Source organism: Thunnus thynnus, chromosome 11, assembly GCF_963924715.1.
Source record: "Thunnus thynnus chromosome 11, fThuThy2.1, whole genome shotgun sequence".
NCBI classification, from domain to species: domain Eukaryota; kingdom Metazoa; phylum Chordata; class Actinopteri; order Scombriformes; family Scombridae; genus Thunnus; species Thunnus thynnus.
The window spans coordinates 9,384,477-9,403,436 of record NC_089527.1 but is presented as its reverse complement, the minus strand read 5'-3'; the positions used below and the strand labels follow the sequence as shown (position 1 = coordinate 9,403,436).

The window sequence follows — 18,960 nt, the reverse complement described above, 5'->3', positions numbered from 1 at the left end:
ATAAAATTTCACCATCCTCTATAATTTGTAAGATTATTGCAATATAATGCTGCAGTCAGACACAGTTTGAAACAGGATTTCGTGCAGTTTTTTAAATTGTATTGTGCCATATTGGGCATGATGCTAAAGCAGTTACTGCTAAGTTTTTCATAAACTTTTTTATAATATTAGATAAGAACTTTATAATGCTATTATCTAGTTTTGAGGGTGGAAGAGGATGATACCACAGTGAGAATACAAGTCAGGTTGTTAGTTCCCTTTATAATGTGCTCCTCCAACAAATCCCAACTACCATTACTACTAATGGTTACTCTTGATTAGAGGATATCTGGCATTAAATGCAAGATAATACAAATACACAAATAAGATTTCTAAACCCTCATTACCTTAGGGTAGTGATCATTTTTATGATTCATTCTAGGGAATGGGAGGGCAAGTTGCTGCTCCTTCAAGAGATCCTGGATGAATGGTTAAAGGTGCAGTCCACTTGGCTTTACCTGGAGCCTATATTCAGCTCCCCAGACATCATGACTCAGATGCCTGAAGAGGGACGCCGTTTCACAACTGTTGACAAAACCTGGAGGGACACCATGAAACAAGTTTCACTGGTAAGTTTTTTTTATTTGATTTTGTTTTCTTTAGAGACCCTCTTTAATAGAAACAAGACTAGGCCAAAACCTAGTATATGGCTGGACTTTTGCATTTATAGGGCTGACACCTGTGGCCCAGCTAAAAGACTCTAAAACACCCCTGTTTTGGGGGAAGAGCTCATCTACTATTAAAAGCAGAGTACTGAACTGTCCCTCTCCTGGCTGATCTTTGCTTCCAGGAGACATCATTCTATAGCATGCAACAGATAGTGAGATCACTGGGTTAAAAAGACCAGCCAGTAGGAGTTAGCCAGAACAAAGAAACTGCTAAGTACCAAGGAAAATGCTGGTTGACTAAAGGTTTGTTGCTGTGGGTTGTACATCAGTGTTATATCATGTACAGGAATTTACAAACAGAATGGCTGATTTATTTTGAGAATTTCTAATTAATTGGAGTGATAATGATCCTTTGTAACTGTGCTAATAAGAACCAATAGTTGGAAATAATGACAAGGTGCAAGCTTGATCAGAAACTGTGTTGGTCAAGTCAGAAAAAAAGCTGAATTTTTTGTTCAAAGGCAGCAGATAAGGTAGAGCTGAAAAGAACTCATTATTTTTGAGAATGTAGCCTCAAAGCAGCCATTGCTGCATTATTTTTCTTATTTTTTCTCTCTCTCTTTTTTTATATCTCATTATTTGTAACACCGGATTCCTGTGGCTTGGGCTGCAAATACGGATTCGAAACACATATATGTGCACACATGCACAACAGTGATAGTGACAGAAGAAGGTGAGGTAGAAATACATTGGAAAACAAGAGGAGCAGGAAGATACAGCACAAGCAGAAAGAACTATTTAGACCGAGATAGGAAAGGAACGGCAGTGCAGAGAGGGGAGGGAATCAGTAGGAAAAGAATAGAGAGCAAGACAGAAACAACAGAACGGGAATAGAAAGTGAGTGTTGCACTAGCATCCTCAAAGAGTTTCCAAAGGGTAATTGGCGTCCTCAGTAGACCTGAAATGAGACACATCAATTTCAGGCAGTGTCCTCCAGAAAGCCCAGCCTGACTGCACCATCAAATAGAAATTATGGATTTTGTCTGGAAGGGGCAGGGCCATACTGAGCCACAAAGAAAATGAGGTCGCCAAGGGACAGGGAGCCTGCACACACAGATGTGAATGCGTACTGTCTTGTCCACTATGCGTTGTGTACGCAGTGTTATGGAGCATTTTGGTACAGATGTTAGTGCAGTGCTTTTTACATTTGTGTGCACATGCCTGTGTGTTTGTTAATGTGTACGCTTGTACAGGCGAAACACTGCTAGTGCCCAAAATTGCTGTAATTAGTTTGTCACAATCAGGTGTCTCGATTTTGTATTTGTGATCAACCACTTTCAGGAAAATAGGGCCCTATTTCTTTTAGTTAATTGAGCTTTGTAAGTTACATGTAGTTTAATTGACATGTAGTTTAATATAGATGTGCATCAATATGATTAAGCATGGCTATGTCACAAGAGAGTTTCCTGATGTGTATGATATTACCTCTGAATATTTGTATTGTGTTAACCTGGTGAGCTTTTGCACAGCCGCTTAGTTACGGTAATGGGTTTAGACAATTGGGGAGGATTTTTCATTGTTACCTGCTGTGTGAATTTAATCAGAAAGTAAATAAGCTGTTTAATGTTGCTGTTTTCTTGTTCAGTGAGACAATAATGTAGTTTCAGGGCGCTGAAGAAAATCAAACATTTTTGAAAATGAAGTAAGTAAGAAAGTAAGTTAAGTTTATTTATATAGAACCTTTCACAGACACCAGTCACAAACTGCTTCACAGTCAAATGAATAAAACAAAGATAAACAACAGATATAACACACAGGGAGAAAAACAGACATAAAACACAAGTTAAAACAACAATGCCACATGCTACCTAAATGCCTACCTGAACAGATGGGTTTTTAAATGCTTTTTAAAAGAGTCCAGAGACCTCAAATGTATTTGGACACTATTAATGCACAATATCCCTGAGCCTTAAAATGTGTCAGACACTTGAAAGACCCTGGTTAGAGGACCTAAGAGCTTGGCTAGTGGTGTGAGGGTACAGAAGGTCCAAGATATAATGTGGAGCTGGGCCATGTTGGGCTCTATAAGTGAGTACCAAGATTTTAAAATGAATTCTTGAATTAACAGGAAGCCAGTGCAGAGAGGTTAAAATAGGTGCGATGAGTGACCATCTGTTGGATCGTGTTAAAAGCTGAGCAGCAGCATTTTGGATGGTTTGCGAACAGTCCAAGGAAGATTTATCAAGGCAGATAAAAAGAGTAGTACCGTAGTCTAAATGTGATGAGATAAAAGCATGTACTAGCATCTCCACTTCAGCTCTTGACACAACAGATCTGAGTTTGGCTGTTTCTTAAATGAAAGAAACATGATCAAGTCAGCATCCTAATATGAATATCAAAACTCATGGATTGGTCAAAAATCACACCAAGATGATGCAGACTAGACTGAGAAGATGAGAATAAGGCACCAAGGTTCTGCCTGATCACTGAATGAAGGATCAGTAATCAAGACTTCAGTTTTATCTGCATTTAACTACAGGAAATTATTTGCCTTCCAGTTTCTGATTGCATTTAAACAGTTGTTTAATACAGACAGTCGGTCGAGATCATCAGGTTTGAAGGAAAAATATAACTGGATGTCATCATCGTACAAATGATAGGAGATGTTGCTGAATCTACTAATAATCTGTCTAGTGGAAGCATGTATAAGGAGAATAAAATAGGCCCCAAGACTGATCCCTGGGGGATGCCACATGATACAGCAGCCGTGTCCAACACAAGTTCAGAGACTGAGAAAGTCCTATCAGTGGGATAGGAGGAGAATCACTCTAATGTAGTCCCAGCAATGCCCACCAGGTGTTTTAGCCTGTGGATTAATATGTGGTGGTCAACAGTATAGAATGCACAGCTAAGGTCCAATAAAATTAAAATTACTCTCCAGCATTTGCAGCCATTAGGATGCCATTTGAAACCTTAAAGAAAGCCGTTTCAGTGGAGTGTAGTTTACGAAAACCAGATTGAAATTTGTCGAACACCCTGTGCAAATCCAGTGTTTGCTTTTCAACAACCAAAACTAAAACTTCTTCTAAAACTTTAGAAAAGAAAGGGAGTTTAGAAATAGGCCTATAGTTCACTGGCAGGGAGGGGTCCAGGTTAGGTTTCTTCAACAAGGGTTGAACAATAGCCTGCTTAAAATAGCTGTGGACACATCCTGATAAAAGAGAGTGGTTTATAATATTAACTAAACAAGGACAGAGGAATTTAAAAACCTTAAAGAACCATGGTTTGAATATCTGTACACCTTTTATATCTTACCTTACCTTTGCTTACTGTCAATCTCTTGAAACCCCACAAGAATAAATTAAAGTCTCTTCGAGAAAGGAATCCATCAAAACATGTTGCTCTATGACTTAATTATCATGTCCATGTGTTTTAGGGTATCTCAGCAGCTGGGGTAGGGCTTAATTAAAAAGAAGGTTTGTCAGTGTAAAGTTTGTATCATAAAATCAAAACATGAATGAATATGATTATAAGGCAGTACTAATCTCCTGATTTCTTGCAGCATGTAAATCCAATAATGCTAATTCACCATTCCATGTAGGCAAGTTACAGAGTAAAACCACCCCTCTGCATTAGCTCGTACTGCATCAAACTCTGACAAACAACACATCCCTTCACCTTGTCTATAGCACTGATCAGCAGTGCATGAAATTGAAATCATCTCAACTCCATACTACCACAGAGCAGTTGAAGAAAAAAAGCAGGCTACAGTTCAGATCTCCTACCCACAAATCACATTCAGCACCAGTCAAAAGTTTGGACACAGTTTCCCATTCACTTGAATGAGAAAGTGTGTCCAAACTTTTGACTGGTACTGTAAGTGCTTAATTTTTTTGCCCAGGCTGTTGTCATCAAATCAACCACTGGGAGCTGCTCAAGATCCACTGATCCTCCAGCGCATTACAACCTCCACATGCCAGCTTCATTTTCCTTCACTCCACTCCACTCCATTTTTTATTTATTGCCTGCTGTAATGTGTCATTTATCCACTATTGCATGCACAATTGCAGATAAAAACAGGACCAAATCAATTTATAAGACTTACTTCTGTGAACCTGTTTCCTTTTAACTATGCAGCACACCACAACTTTGCCCCCTCTAATGAGCCTAGGAAGGGAAAAACAATTGAACCTCTGAGCTCATGGAGAACATGACTGACATATTGTTTACTAATAGAATGATGGATTCACCCAATAATAACAAAATAATAGTCAGTGAAAAATAGCTCACTTAATATTACACTCCCACTCATGCACATATAATATTCTGCAGAATTTGCCTTGAACACATAAGTCATTCTTTGTCTTAGATGTTGGGGGTGTGTGTGAGAACATAGAAAAATACTTTTTTTACGTTACATTTTTGCCCACACAGATTGCAGACCTGCTATATCAGCTGTTGACAGTTTCTGTCCCCTATTGAGGCCATCTGTTTGGTGCATAAAAACTACATTATCACACATAATACACACATTAGAGCATTATTATCCCTTCAGTGTGCTCATTAATAGCTTTCCACTGGCAGACTGAATATAAAAATAGCCCTCTTATTACATTGCCCTCTTAAGGAATGGGCCAAAATTACAAGTCTGATGAAAATTTATGAAATGCTAGAATCCATGTTCATCAATCAGACACCCTTAGCCAGTATAATTGTATGGCCCATTGAAACACAATCAAATCAGGCTTTTTGTCTGTGTATCTTCTGCTTTGGCTTGGCTAATGAGTCTGATCATTTGATTTAGCTTTGAAAGTGAGTGTCAGTTACTGTAACTTAAGTCTGTTATACTGACTATTGCCTCATAAAAAAAGTCCAAAATGGTTTTAATCTCTCATTTTTTATCATTTGTTCATTACTTGGTCTGGAAGCTGTGCCCAGAGGATAAAAGAGTCACCTTGGCATGAGTCGAAAGCCACTGCTTCCACTTCAGTCATCATAAGAAATCAATAGCAATCATGAGAGATAAAAAAAAATATATATTATCCCACGCTAGATAGCCTTTGGTGTTCCACAACATACTGTTGAACAGAACTTGAGGAGATTAAAAGTGTCTTTCATTGACTACACCTGGACAGTGACTCTGGGTACAAAACAGCAAACATATGAAAGTTATGTAATGCATTCACTTCTTTGTTGCTTTTCCAACATATTGATTGTAATTTTTCCAGAGGGTCAGGTTTTATGAAATTACACACACTGCCTGACACTGATTATCTACTGTATACACTCTTATAAGATTGCTGTATTATATGGCAACATCATATCGACAATGTGTATTTTTTGTTGATTTACAACCGCACATATATTTAGTAAAGCTATTGCTCAAAACAAACTGATTATATTAAACAAAGATGCAAACTACATCAACATTTCTATAGGCTAGCTAGCTAGCAGTTTTCTTTATAGTTTATATTATTCCTCTTTTCAAAAGCCAGAAACCATGTTGACAAGCGCTGCATTGTTCAGAAGAGGGGTGTTGTTACGGGGTCTTTAGGGGTGAAATGGTCTTTGAATAATAATTTATAGTTTGACCGGGTTCATGATGATGAAAAAACTGCAGAGCAACAAAACAAAGATGATACTTTGAAGATCTTTACTTTTCATTTCTCTTAAGAGTTGTCAGGGATAAAAGGCAGACATGGTGGGTTATTATGTTGCTCCATGCTTTTTACTTTGGCTCCTCACTAGCTGTGCATTACGCTCCTTCCTCCACCTTACATAATTCCATTCAGAGGATGATATCAAGCTGTGTGCTTCATTTTAGAATTGCCAGTGTCTTCATGTGAGAAGGTTCAGGCATTCCCTGTCCAACTCTGAAGATTAGATAGACTTTTTATTTAGGTGCTTCCTGGGGGTGACAGATCTAGAGGATATTAAATTAGTGAGATGATATCAACTGAAATATTTCATTGGTGCTAGACAGGCCTCAGGTGAAGTCTCTATTACTGTCCCATCGTAGATTTTTTTCAGAGCACTGTGTGACAAGTGGGCCTTATTGCTGAACATAAAGTGGATGTTCCTAAAGGAAATATTGCAGTGTTTTAGTGTTACCTTCAAGGTAGCAGTCACAACACTCCACTTCTGGAAATATATGAACACAACATACCATCTTCCCGTCATATTTTTCCTTGACAAACAAAAAATGTACAGTATATTTCCAGCCTATATTGTATTATATGTTATATATAAATACATTGATGCTTGTCATTCTTCATCCTGTTAAAGTAAATTGAAAATACTTGACCAAACTGACCTTTTGCTTTTTGTCTGTGGTAGGACAAGCACGTGTTGGCAGTGATAGCCATTGACAAGATGCTGGAAAGACTAAAAAAGTCCAATGAGCTTCTGGAGATGATCCTCAAAGGTCTTAATAACTACTTGGAGAAGAAGCGCCTCTATTTCCCTCGGTTCTTCTTCCTATCCAATGAGGAACTGCTGGAAATCCTCTCTGAGACCAAGGATCCCACAAGGTAAACATGATGCAAAATTATAATGATATTTTATTACATTAATTGTTATCCCTGATTACAACTAGCAGCATCAGTTTCTATGTGTAATTAGAATACCCCTAGTGGTCATGATAAGCAGCACCTTAGCTGGTCGCTAGTAAAATACTTGACTGTCCATCAGTAGCCCACTCTAAGGGAACCACTCACTGACTAAGTTTTAAATGACTAATTGAAGGATATTTCCTGTTCACTCAACTCTATAGTTAAAACTAGTCTAGACAATGATAAACTCAAATTTAAACCAGCCTCTCACCATAATATGTAGCAAAGAAAAGACCATTTTCCATTAAAAAAAAACTTTCAGGATGTGAAAGCAACAAATGTAAATAGAAATAGACAAACACTGAAAAGAATTGTGGCCTTTTGAAAACTGAGTTCAGGACAACAATTATTCAGCTAACCAGGGCAATTTACTGTAACAGCTCTTCATCTTTTTATGCGTACAGCACTCAGGCCTACTTTACCTCTACTGTGGTTCCCCCAGAAGCCAAATCCTCACTGATAATCAAGCCATGTCTCATTTCACCCAGGGCATTTGGTTAATAATGAATGTGTTTCCAGACGAAAGATGTTCTAGCCTCTTACTCTCTGCTATTTCTATTTCTCCTGTCCTTTTCACTCTACTTTCCCTGTATTCTCTCTTCATCTGCTGAGAATGCTCATCACATCAGTACAGATGCACACAGTCATCAAGTCTTCTATAAAGATGGGATTTCTGTAATAATGGGTGTCAGCCGGGTGTTGAGTAGGCCGTAGAGGGGAAAATACTAGTTTGGTTTTTCAATGATTTTGATTACTAGCCTTAAAGTTAATGCTGTATTTACTATTGAACCACTTGTTCCTATTTTCTATTTACAGGAAGGTTTCTGTGCATATTGACACAATATTCCTATGATATAAATGCGGAAAAAAAAAAAAAGTAAATAAATAAAAAATATTCCCGTACATGATATGCCTACAATTTGAAGCATGAGAAAAATGATAATGATGAAGCACTTTAAAGAAGAACAAAGACTTTTTGTAATGTGCAACATTCAAGAAAAGTTAAAACAACAATTCAAGTCAAGTCAATTTATTAATAGAGCACATCTAAATACAACAAAAGTTGACCAAAGTGCTTCACTGAAAAATACAATCAAATGAGAACACAGACATAGTTGTGAGGATCAAGGGGAAAATTAATAAAAGGGTAGAGTAAAATAAATAAAAATGGGATTTAAATCCTTACAACACAACAGCATTGCACAGAGAACAAATAATTAATATAGAGAAAAAAAAAATAAATAAATAAAAACAAACAAAATATGACCATTCAACAAGAAAAATACACTTCACTTAATTTACTTCACTTGAGGCCAAGAACAAAGACAAAGATTTTGAAAAGCAAACTACACTGAACACGGTGTGAATGATCAAAAAAACAACTGGGCAAGACAGAAAAAAGTTTCACTCATGCATCACTGTCTTATCTGGCTATCTTTTCTTTTATAAGCCTCCCGGGCTGCCAGTTACATTGAGAAAATTTATTGCACTGCCTAGTGAGTCATGAGCGCCATTTTCTGGAGGTTTCAGGGATGTAACTGGACTGTATCACACTTTCCCAAGTAAGCTCTAACATGTTTTAGAATATCTTGCCCTTGAGCATTACAAATCCATAGAAATTCCATCTTTTAATCTTCATTTTTTTGAGAAGTCAAAAATCAGCATCCATTTCCAACCATTAGGAGTCACCAAAATAAGAACATTTCTCATTCTGCACATACAGTACATTACAGCACAGAAATGTGTCTGGGTGATATTGATCCAAACACATACTGACAATTTACCCTTTGTCTGGCTGGCTGAGCAGGGAAAGCAGCACAGAAGCAGCTCAACATCAACAGCTGTAGTCCTCTGTCATTGTCTACACTAAATTCATTGATATACAGTTCTTTTGTGCACTCAGAGGCATTTTGTCAAAGCTCTCAACCCAATACACAATCACGTTCCTTGGCATTTATGCAGCCAAGTGTAAATAGCTACATTGGTGTAAATGGAAATAGATCTATGCTGCGGTGGTGAGTGTCTTTGTTCATATTGGAAAGCCCATAAAATGTACACAAGATGGCACTTACTGTGTGGAGGGCCAATGCAAGAGATACCTCGGACATTAGATGAGATATACTGTGCTGTTGACATTACCAAAGTGATTCCATTCTCTTGTCCTTCTTTCCTCCAGGGTGCAGCCTCATCTGAAGAAGTGCTTTGAAGGAATTGCTAGCGTGGTGTTCACTGATGTGCTGGACATCACCCACATAAAGAGCAGTGAGGGCGAAATGGTGCAGCTGCTAGACATAATTTCCACCTCCAAAGCCAGGGGCCAGGTGGAGAAGTGGCTTCTGGAACTAGAGAATGGCATGATTGCCTCCCTGCATAAGGTGTTTTGTGGATCATTATTACACTATTTTTTTTAAGCACGTAAATGCATATTTTTTCTTGTATTGTTTGAATGAGAGATTAACACTTTTTTTTTATATAGAACCAGTGATGGGAATTTGATCTATTGTGTGATTCAGTGTTTGCCACCAAAGTTGAGCCTGCATATGCAGGTCTTCTCCCAATAGCCTTGTTAACATGTTCGGGGATACAGGAGCCAGGTAAATAAAGCTGCTGTCCCTCTTGCTGTCCATTTTAGGTAATTGGGGAGGCTATCAAGGCATATCCCAGTGAGCTGAGGATTGATTGGGTGCGTGCTTGGCCAGGCCAGACTGTGCTGTGCGTCTCACAGGTCTACTGGACGAAGGATATCCATGAAGCCATCAGTTCAGGACAAAAGGTTATCCAGTGTTGACTTTATTTCTTAACTTGTATTATGTATTCTGATTTATAGTCTGCATACCTAGGGTTGGGGTAAGAGTCTTTTTTCATAGTGTATGGGTCTTGGGAAAATATCAAGGCTACAAATACACTTTCTTCCTCAAGGAAATAGTATTTTCAGAGTCCAATAAGCAACCAGAAAATGTGTCTCTATAGATCAGACTTAAGCATACCCTCTGCGTGTTTACAACCTTCAAAGATAAGATGATAAGACATGATCCTTTGTACTTTGGGAAAAAATACAGATTTTCATACTTAATCCTGTCAATGCAAAAGCAGGCGAGCATTTTCTTGCCTCTGACAAATATCTGAAACCCATCATCTACAGTATGCTCTGAAGTTGCATGATGTATTTATCAAAGTTGTATCCATGACAAAAATATGAGGAACAGTCCAAACAAGATTTAAATGGTTCTTGAGATGAGGTCAACAAAGTCTGATTACTCTTGGATAGATTGCATGACAAATAGATTACCTTTCCACCACAATAGATGTGTTACTGAACTGAACCCACCTGAACTTAAACACAGCGGCTGAGGTGATATATGAACAGCTGGTTTGAATGAGGATTACAAACAAATAGATCTGTCACATCAAATGAAGAGCGCCTACAGCTCATTAGCTGACTTGTCGTATTTAGTTGATGTAGTCAGAAGAGGTCTGCTGCCGTAACACGTTGCGGTATAATGCTATTTTAAAATCTAGAAAATCCCCATGTATCACAGGATATGTTTTTCTTTTAATATCTAATATCCTTCAAGACACAGGGATTTGTGCATTTCATATTATAGGGTGAAGATCATGCCCATCCAGCAATAGCACTTATAAAAGACAGAGAGGTGTGGTGTCTCCTTCTCGTGGACATCTTGACAGTGATGGACTTAGTAGTTGTTGTAGGGATCAAGCTTGTGACCTTCACTTTATAGATGGGGTCTTGATATAGCATTCTGCTTCTGTCTTGACAAACTCCAACATGCACTACCTTCCATTTAATCATGCCTGTCTCCTTCAGGCCCTAGACGCCTATCTGGAGCAGAACAATAGACAGATTGACGACATTGTTGCGCTTGTACGTGGGAAGCTGTCCAAGCAGAACCGGGTGACCCTTGGAGCTCTGGTTGTGCTGGACGTCCATGCCAGGGATGTGCTGGCTACACTGGTACAAAAGGGAATAAATGACGAGAACGACTTTGAGTGGCTTAGCCAACTGCGCTACTACTGGGTGGTATGTGAAAGGGGTAGGGAGGGTTGATACAAGTGTTTGGGGAGAGTGGGGATTCATTTTCACTCATAATGAGTACTTAGTGATTTACTTCTGCATTCTGCATCACAACCCGTGTAGGAGAACCACCTCCAGACCAAGATGATCAATGCTGGTTTGCCATATGGTTATGAGTATCTGGGCAACACTCCACGTCTGGTCATTACCCCGCTCACTGACCGCTGCTACCGGTAAAGCAACTACACAACTGTTTAAATGTTCTGTCTGTCTAATGACTCAACAAATCCCATGTTGGAGATAGGTACAGGTGTCCCTACACCTACAGTATATGTTAATCAGTCATCTACCTCATCACTCTGTCCACAAGAACACTTCCTGCATTCTTTCACTGCTTTAAATGATAAATTCTCATCTGTTCTTGTCCATCTTCTAATTTATGTCATTTTAAAGCTACAGTATGTTGTTGCTGTGCTACTGGGAGTTCTTCCTTGCAGTGTACCTGGAAATAACTGATGTTCATCAGACCTGTTTGTTAGAGCATGTGTTTTTCACACTGCTCCCCAGCTAGCTGCTTGGGCAGTTTGCCAAGTTTTTAAAGACCATTGCTGGACTTTTTGCTGTCTCACTAAGGAGACGGCCACTCCATCTGCTCTTGCTGTGATGAGATTAATGTTATATTCTTTTAAATTATAAATAAGAAAAAAATATATAAATAAAAATCATAAATCAATCAAAACATATCAAACAAACCACTGTGAAAGGCTTAAGTTTAATTGATAAAGACGTTATGTATATATTTGTTTATTTCACACAGCATAGATAAAAAATCTATGTTGTGTAATAAATATTTTGTTTGTATTTTGTGAGAAATGTTGAAAATCATAAAGAAATCTAGTTCAAATGACAAAATCACAATAACATAGGCAACCATTTATATCCATTTATTTTCCATACCTTTCAGGACAATGACATGTATACATATACAGTGTAGTTATGCCACATCACGGGGCCAGATTTTAGATTTTATTCTGGAAATCTTAACAACAATCTACCTCACTGGCTGGACTGGCTTGTTAATTTAGTCAATAAGTCATGTGTAAGGTTCCTGCATGGCAGTGCATTACATCTATTAAAACTTCCCACATCACAGTATATAGAATATATTTAGAGAGAAAGAAAAAGGAGGTTCAAGTGTGTCTGAAAGCTTAGCACTCAATAATGTTACAATAACCTCACAGCTTCAAAAAGCTTCCCTGCAGTGAAGGTCTCAGTCTGCTCTGTCAGCAAGCATGAGTTACAGCGAACCTATTTTTTACATGTTTCTGCTGATAAAGACATAGTATATTAATTACTGACATGCCATAAGGTGTTACATGAGCTTTTTCCTGTCTGTTCTCCTCCTCTCTCAGCACTTTGTTTGGTGCCCTCCACCTCCATTTGGGAGGCGCCCCAGAGGGCCCAGCTGGCACAGGAAAAACCGAGACAACTAAAGACTTGGCCAAAGCTGTGGCCAAGCAGTGTGTGGTCTTTAACTGCTCCGATGGACTGGACTACATCGCTCTGGGAAAGTTCTTCAAAGTGAGTGCAGTTTTCTTACCATGAGTTAAAGGCATACTGTACAGGATTTGTCAGTTGCTCTTTGAAAACACAACATTCAAAGTCGGCCCCTCATTCCTGGTTCAATGTCTCTCTCCTCTGCTCTCTGCCTGTATGCATGAGGGCGGGGCTGAGCCACACACACACACACACACACACACACACAGAGTGGACAACAGTCTGCTGCAGAGCACAGAGTCCACAGCAGACAGAAAGAAACAGACTTTAGGTTATACTTTACTCAAGTCGACTATGACTGCTAGCTGCCATAACTGTTGAACAAGCAGTACAACGACGCCATTTTTGTAGATTACTCGCGTCTATGTCCCTACGTTTTTATAGAGTCCCACACTCACAGCCTCTATGCTGTTATTGGCTGGAGGCTACACACCCACTGCCCAAAGCGTGAAGCTCAGAAACTTCCTGAAAACAGCAAAATAATAAGAAAATACAAGCAGAGGGAAGGGTCTCTGTAGATACATACACCGCCACCCACTGCCAGTGGGTCATAAGTGATGATTGAGAGGGATTACTTTTGTTCAGCCTCAGGGAGTCTGTGGTAGATGGTCAACACACAAACACACACACACACACACACACACACACACCAGTGAAACAGGTACACACTAAAAAGGCACTAAAAAGCCCCTTTCCTACACACCAGTGAAACTAAAAGCATACAAAAAATGTTTTACTTCTGATAGTGAAACAGAAGTAGATATTCCCATGTTGTTGCCCTCTTCCTTTTGATGGAAGTATGCCAGAAGCACTTCCACCTGGGAATATCCTACCGGCACAACTATCAGCACTTCAAAGAGTCTGATAATAGAAGGTGACACAGGAGTTTGATTTCCCTCACATTCTTATTTATTCATGTCCCAGAATGGCACACACACATTTAAATGTCAGTCTCTACACACCACTTCAACCTGTCCTTACAAATATAATGGAGTACAGTTGCTTGCCTACTATTATATGAATAAAAATATATGCAGTCAATTCTACACGTACGTTGCTCCTGCCGCAATTTTTCTGATTTCAAGATCTGTAGAATATTAAGATTTGCCCTTTCAAAAATAGCATTGCACCGATGCCCCAGTCAGGGGGGCTTTGTTCACTGCCTCTCAGTTCTGCTGCAATTGATCAATGTCATGTGATTATAGTTCTCTGTGTGCCTCAAACATGGGAAGCACACAAGCCCACAAGGGCCAGATTAAATGATTGCAAAAAAAAATCATATTTTTGTTTATAGTGAAACTGCTTACGCCCTACTGAAATGTCCTCCCACTTGCCGTACCGAAATAGACCTCACACACACAGGCAGAAGTAGCTCATAAATACTTTTTAAATTTGCATTAATGTAGTGATGTGTGTGTGTGTGTGTGTGGCCAGGGCCTTTTGTCTTGTGGAGCCTGGGCCTGCTTTGATGAGTTTAACCGTATTGACTTGGAGGTGCTGTCTGTGGTGGCTCAACAGATTCTCACCATACAGAGAGGTTTGTACTTTTTTTTTGACATTTTGGCATTCGTTTCTTTTGATCTTTGCATAAATTGGCAGTCTACCAGAAAAAAAATCTGGCATATTCTCACTAGTAAAAAGACAGATTTTTAGATCACAAAGAAGTGCAACGTTGAGCTCAGGCAATTTGTGTAGGCTGGCTAGCAGAACTGCAAGCAAGCACAGCAGCGTGTCCTATGTGTGCTTTGGGCGTCGAATGACTTGCATCATAAGATGTCAAAGGGGTATGCAGGTTTTTCTTAACCCGAAACTAAAGTTTGAAATGTTAGGTTTCTGTACCTAAACTGCTGATTTTTCAATGCTGTTTTAAGACCAATCAATGGATTGAGGGTGTTTTATGTTGTACAATCTCTGCATTTGTATTTGTTTTCATAGCTGGGTGTGCACAGGCCCATGATATCTGTCTATGATGGGTACGTGAATTTTGCATCTACAGATAGGGCGGACATGGTGTCTACAGATCTGCTTCCCAGAGTGTGTTCATAATACAGAAATGGCAACAGAGGCAGCACCCTTTAAGTTTGATTACATTTATATATGTTAAGTGTTGTTAAACTGCAGAGGGAATAAAGAACAGAGCACGCTGATTGTTTTTCAGCCTTTAATAGTGCAGACAGACTAATGTTTTCACACTACTGAGTCTTCATCAAAGTTAAAATGCACAAAGGGATACAACAAATACATGCTGTATAAATGCATCTGTGTGTCCAGGAATTGCTGCCCACAGTGAGATGCTGATGTTTGAAGGGACAGAGCTAAAACTGAACCCCTCCTGTGCTGTGTTCATTACCATGAATCCTGGCTATGCTGGTCGTTCTGAGCTACCGGACAACCTCAAGGTATCATGTTCTTCTTTAAGATTATAACGCTGTGTTTGAAGCATATTTACATACATAATTTAGGAGTTTGAAAATCAGCACGTTCTGTTTCTTGACTAATCTTAGTTCAAAATACAGGCCTGTTTTATGCCCGTCTCCAAACATTACTGACGTAAAAACAGCTAAAATAAAACTTTAACAGCATCAGAAATATTCATGACTTCAGAACAACTTTAATTCAGAAGGTTGTGAAATAAAAAAAATATGTTTCCATTCAACAAAACTATCTCTTCACACCAGGCTCTGTTCAGGACCGTGGCTATGATGGTACCGGACTATGCGATGATCGCGGAGATTGTGCTTTACTCATGCGGCTTTGTAACTGCACGGCCCCTGTCGGTGAAAATTGTGGCCACTTATCGACTGTGTTCGGAGCAGCTGTCCTCACAGCATCACTATGACTATGGGATGAGGGCAGTTAAGTCTGTGCTGACTGCTGCTGGAAACCTCAAGGTATCTCAAAACAGATTAACTTTGATATAATGGGATTCTTTGTCATTTTTCCATTTATAATGCCATTATGAGCATGTCTTTTGTGGTTTGTTTTCATTTTGTAATGCCTCATACTTTTATTGTGACAGTTTTGAGCATTTCAGTAAGAATAGAACAGTACTTGATCATCCAGCTAAAGGACAAATAGCAAGAAAAGTGCTCAGTTGGGGTGCAACTTTTCTCAGCTCTTGTTTGGTGTCTGATGCTGAAAGTAAATTAAAAGGCGAAAATGCACATGGTTGGGTGAAATTGCTTGCCTCATCTTCAAAACAGATTTGATTACATTTTTAATGCAGAAGAAGCACATTTGTTGCAAGTATGTTTGAGTTATATATATTGGTAGTTCTGTTTATACTATTTGGATTGTAAAATTGCTATCCACTCCACAGGAGTAGTTTTTCACACACATTTAAGAATCTGAGTATCGGCCCCAATCCGTCTTATTTCCCAAACACAACATGACAACCTGTTTTGTAGAGTGCAGTGATGTGTGTGAGAGCAAGAAAAGAGCTGTCAGAAGAAAAAAGTTATCAACAAGCACCTTCATTTATACAAACAGTAGATATGTCCCCATGTTGGTGACCTAATGCATAGATATAATTTTTTCATCAGGTTCTGTATAAGCTCAGCTGACACATTAACCTTTCTGCCTTTTTAAAATGTACTTAAGGAAAAGAGAGGTGTGTGTTTAGACCTCTAGTTACAGCTACTATCCGCTGTCTCTTCTTAAATTGACTGGTTGTGATTGTCAGCCACATGCGACACAGAGAGACTTTCTAGTGAAATTTCTCTTCATGAACCCGCATGATTCACCTGCCTCTCATTACATGTTCCAATTTTGTGTATTTCTCTCATCATCTGCCTTTTTTTTCCCTCCCTCATATTTTTCTCTTCTCCTCTTCTCTATGGGTGTGGATTTGTTGCATTGCAGCTCACATTTCCAGAGGAGAATGAAGACACCCTGTTGCTGAGATCCATTATTGATGTCAATCTGCCCAAGTTCCTGGCTCATGATCTGAAGCTATTTGAGGTGCGACAGAGTGGAGCTCCTCCTGTCTTGATTAATGGAGCGATGCACATCAACTGATGTCAGCCCATGTTTATTCCAGTCAGTTCATTTGGAACCACAATGCACAAGGATAATTTAAGTCTGTTTGAGTCAGAACAGTTCACTGGAATTTATGTGTGTGAGAGTTAATGAGTGTTTACACTTTTTTTTGTGTGTGTGCCCATCATTTGTATAACTGTCCTCGCCCCTCAACAGATCTCACAGTCAGTGTGTGTATGCATCTGAGTGATTTTGTTCGTTTGTTTACGCTGTTGTGTTGTGTTTAAAACTGCATTTAAGCCTGTGTATTGTGTTCCCTCATTCAGCCACAATATGCCTCCCTGACTGTTCTCCAACAACTTTATCTTCTCATCCAAGGGTATTACCTCTGACCTCTTCCCTGGGGTTAAACTCCCAAAACGAGATTACCGTGTTCTGCTAGAGGCCATCGAGGAAAACTGCCAGCGCATGAACCTGCAAGTCACAGATTTCTTCGCTGAGAAAATCCTGCAGGTCTATGAGATGATGATAGTGAGGCACGGTTTTATGCTGGTGGGTGAACCCTTTGGAGGCAAGACCAATGCCTATCGTGTGCTGGCAGCAGCCCTTCACGACATTTGTGAAAAGGTACGGTTCACAGTTTAAATCTGCACAGTAAGTTGTAGCGGAAGGTGGAGGCTGTGCTTGAAATCCTTTGACAATTGGTATCAAGAAGTAATAGCCGCAAATGCTTCCTGTAATGGTTGGAAAAGTAGGATACAGATGTTTAAGATAGTGGCAATAGAAGTGGAGAGGGAACAAAGACAGAAAACGGCAGGTGAGGCCAGCCTACTATATTTCTTGATTGCTTACGAGGCACAAAGTCATGATCAATAGCTACGTTAAACCACTTTATTTTCTTGGTTGCGTTCATGTAGTTGTCCTTGGAGTCCAACCTATCTATTATATTTGTGTCAGGTATTGACCAGGTCAATCTGTCAGAAATAAAAAAAGAAGGCTTATTTTCAGATGGTTGACCATGCATTTTTTAATTGGATTTTATTATGAATTTTGAAGGAGTTTCCTGAGTCCTTGGGACATAAAATGCTCAATCTGTAAAAAATCATAAACCTTCATGTCAAGTGAAAATATGTGTTACACTCAATATCCAAGGCTTATCTCAGCTACATGTTTGTCCCGAGTAAACACATCCATCCAATTTGTCAGAGCTGTAGTCTTTGTTTAGTAGTTATCGATCTCACGGTGACGAGCAGAACTGGCTTGTTGTATTTACATGGCTGAGAGGGCTGAGATGCATCCCACCAAAGAGACAGATGAAGGCCTGCTGATGGAACGCCTGGGAACGCCACATTTATCATCGTCATCCATGTCGCTGCACATCCACTGATCACGTCCAACCCCCCCCTCCTCTTTCTCTTCCTTTCTGTTGTGTTTTTTTTTTTTTTTTTTAGCAGCTCGCTCTCTCGTTGTTTTTAACTCAGACTGACACCTTGTCTGAAAAGTCGTTTGTTGCAGTTTTTTGTTTCTCTTCCTCAGTTAGCAGAAGTTCTGTCATACTGACAGTAATCTTCTAAGCAATTTATGAGTATTGGCTGAGACAAGTTGCTCAAATGAGTGGTTCACCATGCTTATTGAGACAGTTTTCTTTGTTTTGCTGTCTTCTCATGACAACCCCCTAACATGTGAAGTAAAGAATTCTTATGTGTATTTATATGTACAGTTTGTGCACATATAGTATAGTGTATGCATGATTTTAGCTGTATATGTAAACATCTCATTTTTGTTTGTCTGTGCACTGTTTTTTTCTTCAGTTTATGATGTTTCTTGGAAAAAAAATCTTCTGTGTGTTTATATTTGTGTCACTCCAGGGTCTGATGGATGAGAACCAGGTACAGATCACAGTTATAAACCCCAAATCCATCACCATGGGCCAGCTGTATGGCCAGTTTGACCCTGTCTCTCACGAGTGGTCCGATGGCATCCTCGCTGTCAGCTACAGATCCTTCGCTGCCTCCCAGGTAAGATGGCTTCCCATGAGTATGCCGCTGAATTCCTGTAGAGTACGGTGGTTAAAACAGGTTTAGGTTCAGACACAATCGATCATACAAGCAAACAGACTCACGGTATTGCAGGA

General features: G+C 39.3%; 1 protein-coding gene across 1 annotated transcript in view; it reads left to right on the top strand.

The window, feature by feature from the left end:
• dnah7 (dynein, axonemal, heavy chain 7) overlaps positions 1-18,960 on the top strand; it is an 84,731-nt gene that overhangs the window by 14,034 nt on the left and 51,737 nt on the right. Inside the window, exons 19-31 of the mRNA XM_067603086.1 lie at positions 422-608; positions 6,984-7,177; positions 9,435-9,633; positions 9,891-10,031; positions 11,085-11,297; positions 11,415-11,524; positions 12,704-12,872; positions 14,283-14,385; positions 15,120-15,247; positions 15,527-15,739; positions 16,710-16,808; positions 17,205-17,453; positions 18,695-18,844. Coding sequence (XP_067459187.1) covers positions 422-608; positions 6,984-7,177; positions 9,435-9,633; positions 9,891-10,031; positions 11,085-11,297; positions 11,415-11,524; positions 12,704-12,872; positions 14,283-14,385; positions 15,120-15,247; positions 15,527-15,739; positions 16,710-16,808; positions 17,205-17,453; positions 18,695-18,844 — 2,155 coding nt within the window. The remainder of the gene's footprint in view (positions 1-421; positions 609-6,983; positions 7,178-9,434; positions 9,634-9,890; positions 10,032-11,084; positions 11,298-11,414; positions 11,525-12,703; positions 12,873-14,282; positions 14,386-15,119; positions 15,248-15,526; positions 15,740-16,709; positions 16,809-17,204; positions 17,454-18,694; positions 18,845-18,960) is intronic.